Source organism: Pavona decussata, unplaced genomic scaffold (genome assembly GCF_977016875.1).
Source record: "Pavona decussata unplaced genomic scaffold, jaPavDecu1.1 SCAFFOLD_83, whole genome shotgun sequence".
NCBI classification, from domain to species: Eukaryota; Metazoa; Cnidaria; class Anthozoa; order Scleractinia; family Agariciidae; genus Pavona; species Pavona decussata.
This window is the reverse complement of record NW_028145501.1, coordinates 1,011,825-1,022,500: the sequence shown is the minus strand read 5'-3', so window position 1 is coordinate 1,022,500 and position 10,676 is coordinate 1,011,825. Positions and strand designations below refer to the sequence as shown.

Sequence of the window (10,676 nt, the reverse complement as noted above, 5' to 3'; positions counted from 1 at the left end):
CGGTCGTGTCGCACAGCGCAATAAGAAACATCGCAAGAAGGTATAGTGGAAAGCTTTCATTTAAGGATTTCATGAAGGATTTTCGTATAAGATTCAATGTTGCAATCGCTTAATTTCTCACACACGAAGGTGTCGCTCGGTAGCTTGCATTTTAATAATCCTCATAATTTAGGATTTCATCCACATACTCAAAAAATACAACCACCTTGTGCAGCTTAATATTAAACATCACCACAAGAAAGGAGTGCTCATTAGCTTCCATTTCGATCGTCACATTTTAGGATTTTATAGCTTCAGACTCAAAAGTTATAATCTCCTTTTTCACACAAAAGGGTATTGCTGTTTAACTTCGATTTGAATAATCGTCATTTTATAAGAACTTTGCTTCCACAAATCCAATAATTATTATAACTATGTCACTCCAATTAAGAATTGGAGATGATGAAGATATTGGTGGTTTTCAAAATCACAAAATTTAATCTATTAAAATAAACACGACAATGTGTTTGAAGTGATTGCTATCGTTTTTAATTTGTACCCCAGGTGAGTGCGTTTATTTGCTGTTTTCCATTTTCTTCATTGTCAGGCGAAAGAAGTTATAAGCGGTACAGCATCAAGAAGAGAACCTCAAAGAATCCAGAGCGCATAAAGGTATTACGTTTGAAGTTTGTTAGCTACACCACTTTCGTGAACGATGCCGGAGTGGCGATTTTCAGTCTGACTATGATTTCTTTGGGATTTTTTTTTTTTTCAGAGTAAATAAATAAAGCACAAGCAATAGCTCTTAACTTAAGCAAATATCAGTCCATCTTTATCAGGTTGGACACAGAATCATTAAAGGAGCCTTAAGAAAATAATCAAAGCTTACGATGCGCTTTTCGACTCAGCAGTACGTGATAACGTAAAGAGGATAAATTTGCTAGAGGCGTAGCCGACAGCTACTTAAATCTGCATGACCACTCTGCACACAACCAAAAAAAAAAAAAGATCGCCTACAGATTAAAGTTTTGGTGCTTAAAATCCGACTTAAAATCCGCACGTGCGCTTAGTTTTGAACAAGAAGACTGCAAATAAACTTACCCGTTCAAATTCTTCCTAGAAAGAAAGCTGTTGGATCTTATCATTAATGGCTTATATTTTTTCCCTGACAACGTTTTATCAATCGAATGTATACAATCTAATCTAAAGTCACGAAAATCTTTCGGAACTTGAGGCTACGCCCTACGGAGCTGTGACAAAATTTTCATGTTGCCAGTAAGGGAAACCTAGATGCGATAAAGCAGTTAGGGTCTGACAATAACAGTTTTACAAATCGATCCCGTGCGAACAGGATTCTTTATCGACATTTGGCATTTTTTTGATATTATGACGCCATATTTAATGATTTGTATTGCAACTTGATTGCTCAAGGTACTGTCTGAGGCCACATTCACGACGCCTTGCTGAGATGAATCCTATTTAGTTTTTTTTTTTTTTTAACAGTAGCTGGTTCTTCATCATGAACAATAGCTTGTCGGGCGAAGATAAAGGCTGTATGTTTGTTTGTCTGTCTTGTTAACTAAAGGGACAATACTAAGATACATTCGGTCAAGCTTAGGAGAGATAAGACGGTTGGTTTTTAAAGAAACCGTGGTGCTGCGTCGCTGGGAAAGTAAAAGCGAATGTTTAATGGTTTTATCAACAGAGTTAAATCGATAAATATGAATATTTAAAAATATATATTTGAAACAGAGTTGAATCGGTAGTTTGGCCGCCACAAAGAGATTTGAGTACTGACGTTTCGAGCGTTAGCCCCTCGTCAGAGCGTATTCGTTCTCACAAAGGGCCAATTCGTTCCTAACTTACTGCAGGGTTTTGTGAACCTGGCCTCAGGCTACCGCGTAAGATACCACAGCACAAACACAAACAGGAACAATATGTCGAAATATGTTACGAAAGCGGTAAATTAGTTGGGATTATATAGCTTGAAAAAATACTTAGCCGTTGGAAGAATTTCCTCAATAGGACCTTTATGGGACCTTATGAAAACCACGTTACGTGATGGAAGTTTCCTAATAAAAGATAATTATTATTACCTCAAATACAGTATGAAACATAGGCGCCAATTCTTGATCACGTGAGCAGTATCGTAAGGTATCGCAACAACTGGTATTTTTAAGGAGAGGCAAATCGCAGTATCGACGATATTGAATATTTCGGGATCGATATTGGTCGACCCTTCTAAAAGAGAAGCAAGGCTAAGACGGAGCGAAAATGGGCGGTTTATTTCCCGTTGTATTTTCTGACAAAGCTGTTACAGAAATAGAATCAGAATCAGTTTATAAGGCCATTTGATTTTTAAAAGCTTATAGAAGCTCGTGAGAAAATCGGTAAAACAAGAATTATAATTTTTAACGTACTGTATCTCCGTACTGAGTCCGCATCGCATGCAAATTGGAGACTCTTAATTCTAGTAACATTTTAATAACTTTGTACGAGGTGTAAACAATGAGACGTGTCTTTTAGACAAATTCCTTAAAAGGCGATGAAAATCCAAGGATACGCTAAATTGAGCTTTGCATGATGCAGTCATTACCATGACAAAAAATGGAAAGAGATCTTCACCCTTTACAAACATAATTTCTTAATTTAATAACCCAGTCTTAATTTTCCAGCAGTGTTTTGATTCCTACAAGAACGTGGCTATTGTATAGATGTTTATTTTTAGGTAAGCTAACTGATTATAACCAAAATAGAAGCGGAGAAAACTAATTACCTCAGTGAACCCAGTTGTGCCATCTACATTGAATGTTTTCGAACGATTGCTTTATTGCAGTGTTGTAATACAAATTAAGTTAACAAATATAAAAGCAAGATGTAAAGTAGCATGTGAAATTATGGTTGTCCGCCGAGGTATCGAACTCCGGTCTCCAACATAAAAGGCAGACGTGACAACCGCTACACCACAGGGGATCCCACGTGGTGGTGTAGCGGTTTTCACTTCTGCCTTGATTGCAGGGGACCGAGGTTGGAGTCCTCGCCGGGAATCATATTTTTGCATAGTACGTTATATCTGACTTGTACACGTTGACTTACTTTGTTTCTTTCATATAACAGACCATAACAGACCATAACTGATTTGCTTAGAAGAAATGTACATGTTCCTTGCTGTCTGTTTCAGTTAACAGAAATTAGTCTTAAGCTTCGATTTGCCGGTTACTATTAGTACGGTTGTCAAGAAAGGAACAGTCTGGCAGTCCATCGAAATTGACATGAATATTTTTTAAATTTAAGAACAGACAGTGCCTAATGTCAGATGCAATATTTTTTATTCCACACGTTTTGGAGTAAGCTAAGTTCTTAAAAGAGTATATTCAAGCTAGCAGGCTTTACAAAAACCTTTTAAAGGATGCATGAGATGAATATCTTTTCTATATTTTGAAATATTTCCCCTACAATAACAATGCGAACAAGTGTATCGTATCCTGAAATAGTCCCTTTGAAAAAAAAATGATAATAAAATTATGGATATTTGTTTTCTTAAGGAAGTTTTTCTTCCAAAAAGCAATAACAATTGCTAAGCCTTAGCCTGAGGAAGTATTCTCAAAGGATTGTCAGTATTTGAATAGTATTTTCACTGCCTTTTAGCTCTGCGTCCAAGCTTCACACCGTTTGCCTCCTACAGGTTTTTAGGCAAGGCAAGGATTGCAAAACGTGATTTTCCCCAAAGATAAAAATAAAAACAGTTGCCTCCTTCCCCTATCCCAAAAAATGAGATTGTTGTTCAACGGAACGATGACTTCACCCTAGAATATAAAAAGTAAAATGTCAGGTATCGTATATTGCAATATATGACTTCTATAGAATAGACTGTTAAGCATAAGCCAAACTGATAGGTTGAATATAAAATAGCTGTTATAAATCCGAAGGTTTATCTCAAATCACCTAGATTTTTTTGAAATTATCTTTATACCCAGATGAGTAGCAAGATGAAATAATTGAGTTTAAATGAGGCATAGCAATCGAGGGCTTCGATCAAAGCTTTAACAATTCATCGTGATACCTTTTGGATCCAAAGATGCCAAATTAATTTTAGCATTTTGTTTTGTATAAGTGAAAGAAAAAAACAATTTGCATAAGTAAGAACCCTCGCACTCTACAGGGTGCCTAATCAATTAACAGAATAAAACAAAATATATAGCCTCATAGCTTTTACATCAATCTTCCCACCTGACTGTCGAAGGAACGTTCTCATTGCGCTCCGTTCCGTTTCCTCTCGCAGTTTTGTATGAAAATAAGGCAATGGTGTAAGTAGAAGACGATGCCTCGATACATCAAAAGACAAGGCTGAAGCTGATTCAATTTCTGGTAAGATAAAACTAATATTCAAAGGAAAATATATGCCAAGATTTCTCCGTTTATGATATTTATAACGGTCGGCGGAAAAAGCTGTAAGCTTTCCACAAATATTCTGTTGTCAAATCTTGTGTTTTTCCCCATGTTCGTTGAAAGTTGCAATTCTAAGGGGGAAATTAAAAGACGAACTCTTCAAGGCTTGAACTCAATCGCGAGCAATTCAAGAGTGACAGAGCGTAACCCGCGCATAGAAAAAAATGTGATAAGAAACGGAAATCCAGTAACTTCCACGAGAAAGTTGTAACCAATCTGACGAAAAACAGGAGTTTTATTGTTAAAAATCGTCCTGCTTTTATGACAGGAACTTGTAAGAACCTCGAGCCGACTTTCCAGACAATCAGCTTTGGCTTAAATGTTTTGGCGTGTTTTTCAGATCATATCTCGTTGCATGATCAATCAACTTTTATGAAATCGCCAGTATTTAGTACGAATTAACCTTCTCATGTCATTGAATTAATATCAAAGATATGTGCATATTTTAAAAGTTTTGGTCTTACTACCAACCGGGACAATTCTGCAGATTTTATGCCAGCCTAGGTTGGTTAAGGTAAACCTCGACAAACTTGCACCGCTTGTAGTGTTACCGCCAAATAAAAAAAAAACGACAGCAAGTTGTAAATATGATTCTACCCGTAATTTCCATAATCAAATCGATCAATTTAAATAAGTAAGTAAGTTTTTTCCTAAAATACAATATTATTTTGTAAAGCTAAGCTGCTAAGACCTTCGGCTTGATTTCATTTGGTGCCTCTCATCCCAAGAAAGCGAATTTCGCTTTGAGAAGAAAAGCGATAAATCGTATCTTTCTAAAGTTAGTTTTATTTCAACCGTTAATTTACAGTTCCTGTTGGCCTATAAGGCGTTGTATCAACCATATTGTTATTCTTAATACGGTGTCTTCGGCATCTCCAGTTGTAGACCCAGCTGATTACACTGTCGGCTTAAGTCGGGACTTCAGTTTTTTTTATCGCCTTTGTTGCATGACTAAAAGCTTGATCCAAACACACGCGACGAGATAACTACAAGTTCACATTAACCACTGAAACAGCTTGAGTAAAAACAACATGTACATAGGCAAACGTCTAGTGTTTTATCACCATTACAACTCTTATCGCCGCCAACGCTTCAAGCTGGCAGCGTTAATTAAAGTATAGCGGAATACTTTGTAAAAGGAGTCTAACAGTAAACAAGCGAAATCTCTACTTTCTCGAATCGTCTGATTATTGTTTATTTTGAGATCTTTAACAAAAACATCTTTCCGCAAAGAAAATTGGCGTCAATCAGAGCAGAAAAAAGTCAACAATAACTGATTTGGCTAAAAAATATTGCGATTTTCATTTTTCTGTTGACAAAATCGGCTGTTTAAGGCAAAAACACTAATAGATTTTTTTATTTCAAGAATTTGTCCTGAGGAGTCAAACCATGAGTTTGGCAAGTACTCAAAATATTTTTAATGTCATTGAAAATTTATGTAGGTCATGTGACGTGGTCTTTTACGAAGCCGTTATTGGGTTTGTCACGCAACCCTTCTAGCGTTTACTAAACCTCATGGTGCGCTGCACATAAAGGAAGTTGTTGGTTTCTGATTCTTCTGTTGTTTTGCAGGAAATTTAGTTTCGAACTATTGAAAGGTATAAGGGAATAGGTGTGAGAACCCAGATCGGTAAATCGCTTCTTAGAACAATTCCAAGTTTCACTTACCAATGAACAATTTTAATTCATTTAAGTATACCTGGAGTATAAAAATCGGCGATAAAATATTCTTGTAAAAGAAAACCGAGGACGTTTCGAAGTTAACTGATCGCCATTCTCAAGTCAAAGAAAAATAAAAAATAAAGTTCATAAAATTAATACTGAATAAAACAATAGAAAATTAACAATCTGCTGAGAAAGTACTGTTCAAAAGCTTTTAAGTAAAAACACTTTCATTTATCAGGATTTCATCTAAATAATAAAATGTTGAAACCCACTTACTATAGGATAATAAATAGCACCACATTAGAATAATTTTCATATTTAATGCTTTTCGAAGTATGCTTTTCTAAGTAAGTGTCAAATTTTAGGTTATCCTCCATATGTTTGAAGTGAGAACCGCGAAAGATGTACAAGTTTTGAACGTGAAGGCGTTAAAGTGATTTAGGTGACGTTTCTAGGGCCTTAATCGCATTTGGCAGTCAGCGTGCATGTCTTTCGCAAATTCTAGAGATCGAATTAAAGTCCCGTAGTCCAATCCCTGTATTTCATTTCCAAGAGGCATCGACCCTTGTTATGTCCCTACAATCCCACAACAACAACAACGACGACAACTTTATTTAACGCGGTCAGTGCACCCACAAAACAGGTGGCAGTAGAACAGTCATCATATTTCAAGGGTATACTCTCTGATTCATCCATGAGAGAAGCATACAACAGCCGCATTGCTTGAAGTTGTGGGTCACAATTAATAGCAATAGGACTGAACCATCTCAAGTACCTAAGGCAAGTATTTCAAGCAGCGCCAGCTTTTTAAAATATATTTTGAAAGTTCATTGTTAGCGAGCACTTCAATTTGATGATTTTAAAAAAGTTTCATCCGTCGATCCGGCGAAAGAATTAAAACAGAACTCACATTGACGCCAGCCAAACAAACGTAGAAAAATGGTAAACAATTCAAAAAGGAAAGAAGTAGACATTAACTTGTAAACATTATGTTTATTTTGAGATTATGAACAGCATTTTATTTCACCGTAGTTTTACCTGCAGTTAGCTAAGGCCTTGTAATGTGGAGTAGCTGTAGTAACCAGGGCTTTTTTAACGCAATAGCAGGATAGCAGGGCAGCAAAGATAATGTTTAACCTCCCGTACGACACCTCGTAGATGGACGCCTTACAGTTAGAGAAATTGCCCATAAATGTGAAAAGCTGCAAGTTATAGGCGAGTGCAAAACGCTGTTTTTTTTTTTTTTTTTTTTTTTTTTACGTTTTCGTTACATGTACATCAATGACATCAAATTATCTGCCATCCAAATCACTATCTTTTTCTGGTTTTTCTATAACCTGTTTTGTATTTTATTATATATAAGGGGAGTGGCCTTTGAAAGAAAATTAAATGTCCCCTAGCTACTATCCTGCCATACCTTTGTTCTTTGAAGTTGTAGTGCGTTTTATTCATTTTTTTTGTTATTGTTGTTGCAAAGTATTATTTAACGTTAAACATTAAACATAGCATGTCATGCGTCTGTGTTTATCCTGCAACCCGCAAAGTGCTAACAGCATGTTTAATTTTGCTTCATGTAAATTGCCGTCACGTTGTCAAAGCGATTATAGTATATTAATTACCCCTCGTGAATGAGTGTGCAATAGCAGCTATATGTGAACTGTGTGCGTTAAGCCCCAAGGTACAAAAAAGAAGAAAAGAACACGTATAAAGAAAGAATGGATATGCGAATGTGTTTACACGGATGACCAGTAACTGCGGTATTAACTCCTGATTAAGGAAACCACATTTTAAACTAATTTCATGAAATTTTCATGTAATAGTACATACTTCTTCTTATCAATACAAGCAGTATAATCCTTCAACGTCAGCATATCCATCTCTACAGATGTTAAATTATTATTGTTATTATAATTATTATCATTATTATGTGTTATAAAGGTGTTCAATAAATAGAATCATAAAAACGTGGAAAATAGATGGTGAATATATCGTTTATATAATTTATGTTTATATATTGGATAATTGTGTAATTTATAGACGACAATTGGACAGTATAAAAGAAATGTGTCTCTTTCTAGATCCTTGGAATCCAGGCACACTACATGTAGTTTAATTACTACTAACTATCTTTCTTATCTTTCCACTTGTTAGGTTCTATCTGATATCAAGCGTCTTTTAATTTGAACGACCCACGATGAATTTAACAACGATGAACGATAGTTTCTCGAGTCAGGAAGACAATGAGACTTATGAAGACATTTTCGCAGGGGTATTTGATGCACGTTATCACATCCCTCCCCTGTTGGTTGCTCTTGTTATCATTGGACTAAATGGTTGGGTTATTTACTTGGTGAAAACACGTCCAAACCTTCAAACAAACATGAACATGTTGCTCAGTAGCCTGGCCTTGTCGGATCTTCTGACCGGGTTACTAAGCATCCCTCTGCACGTGAGTTGTGACATCATCAGAGAGACTCAAATCTGCGTGGCGTCTCAGTTGGCTTTGAGGTTCACTTCCGTGTCCACAGTTTCTCATTTGCTGGCCATCACTGTTGACCGCTATATTGGTATCAAACACTCACTCCGTTACAATGATGTTGTAACAAAGCGAAGAATTTTGATCACTTCCTTATTCATCTGGAGCTCATCCATTTTCGCTTCACTTATTCAACTTGCATGGATCGACTACGGGCGCGAGGATATCGATGAGGAAAACGATGATGTCATCAAGCATGAAATCCGCTATGACGTCACCTCACTGATATTGTACGTCCTGCTTCCATTCATGATTATGACCATTGTGTATGTGGATATATTTCTGGCGATTTTGCGTCAGTATCGTCATATCAAGCAATACAACTCTCCAGGATGGCTAGAAACCAAACGAAAAACCCACCAAGAATGGAAAGCAGTGGCGATTTTCTCAATGATGCTTGTCATGTTTCTCGTGTGTTGGCTGCCATTTTTTACAGTCCGACTTCAATATAACCTTGGAAGTGACTTTTTCGACCTCACCCACACCATGGAATACATTTTTATGTACCTGAGGTTCTTTACCTCGATGTTTAATCCGTGTATGTACATTCTTGGCAAACGAGACTTCCGTCAAGCGATCAGTGCCTCAAGAAGGAGCCTCTTCATTCGATTGCGCTCGAACTCGTTTCTCTCTTCCGTCAAGACAACCACTGTGTAGGTTTGATGAGTTTGGTAGTTTAGAGTCAGCTCAACTCTGCAAGGCAACGTGGTGGATTGGCTTGGACAGTGCCCTAGTAACGTTTATTTGATCAGCAACTGTTTACCATCAAATGACTTAGAGAACGACATAAGTTTGGTAGTTTACCATCAGTTTAACTCTCCGAGACAACGTGGTGGAGTGGCTTTGACGGTGCCCCATTAACGTTTATTTGGTCAGCAACTATTTACTGGTGAATAATTATAAGTCACTAAATGACTTGAGTAAGAGATAAGTTTGGTAGTTTACCATCGGCTTAACTTTCAAAAGCAATCTGGTAGAGTGGCTTGGACAGTGCTTTTACGAAGTTTGTTTGGTGAGCAACTGTTTACTGATCAACAAGTATAACCCCCAAATGACTTGGAATAAGACATAGTTTGCATGGTGGCTTACCATCAGCTCAACTCTCCGAGGCAACATGGTGGAGTGGCTTTGACGGTGCCCCAGTAACGTTTATTTGGTCAGCAACTGTTTACTGGTCAATAAGTATAAGTCACTAAATGACTTGAGTAAGAGATAAGTTTGGAAGTTTACCATCAGCTTAACTTTCAAAGCAACCTCGTGGAGTGGCTTGGACAGTGCCTTTGTAAAGGTTGTTTGGCCAACGCCTGCTTACTGACTAAGAAGTATAACTCATCAACTGACGTAGAGTAAGACATGGATGTTTGCTTAGTGAACAGGGAGATGTAGGCATCGTTATTGATTCCCGATGGGTAGTCAATGCGTGACGTTCAGTGCGTGACGTTTAGTGTGACTGACTGCACTGCGGTCAGTACATAGTTTCTTGAAACACACAGCATTCTAAGTGAAAACCAATACGGTTTCCATGATAAGCAAACAACACACCTTGCAACACTGGAGCTTGTTACAAAGATACCTACAGCCATAGACAACAATCAATATACTATGGGTGTGTTTTTAGATCTTTCCAAGGAATTTGACACAGTCAATCATGATATCTTACTAACTTGAGCACTACTTTATAAGGGGCCCCGAATTGCAATGGATTGGTTTAGAAATTATCTGCTAAATGGAAAACAAATTGTTAAATAAAAAACATTCAACTCAGACAGCTTAACAATGAAATACGGAGTACCGCAAAGCGCTGTTTTAGGATCCTTATTATTTCCAATTCATTACAACTTCACGCCGATTTAAGTGTGTCATTGAGAAATGGGTGACTCCGCTGGATTTTGTTGCCTGAAGGCTCTCTTTATTCCTTTGGGCATTCACTTCGGAAGCCACGAAGAATGATGCAAATTTGCTCGTTTTTACTCGGTTGAGAAAAGGTGAGAATTTTACAGGAAGACCAAGAAGCGAATTCAAAAGAGAGGAACAATTGACTAATTAA

At 37.1% G+C, this 10,676-nt stretch overlaps 1 protein-coding gene across 3 annotated transcripts in view; it reads left to right on the top strand.

The window, feature by feature from the left end:
- Window positions 1-10,393, top strand: part of LOC146475740 (histamine H2 receptor-like) — a 15,849-nt gene extending 5,456 nt beyond the window's left edge. Inside the window, exons 1-3 of one of the 3 annotated variants that reach the window (XM_085115468.1) lie at window positions 1-40; window positions 587-651; window positions 8,245-10,393. The exon at window positions 1-40 is cut by the window's left edge and continues 138 nt beyond it. In XM_085115468.1, the coding sequence (XP_084971594.1) occupies window positions 8,288-9,286 (999 nt within the window). In that variant the 5' untranslated portion in view covers window positions 1-40; window positions 587-651; window positions 8,245-8,287 and the 3' untranslated portion in view covers window positions 9,287-10,393. Of the gene's footprint in view, window positions 41-586; window positions 652-3,519; window positions 4,348-8,244 lie in introns of those variants that run through there. The other 2 variants (XM_085115469.1, XM_085115470.1) reach the window with 2 other exon arrangements.
- Window positions 10,394-10,676: the final 283 nt, after the last annotated feature.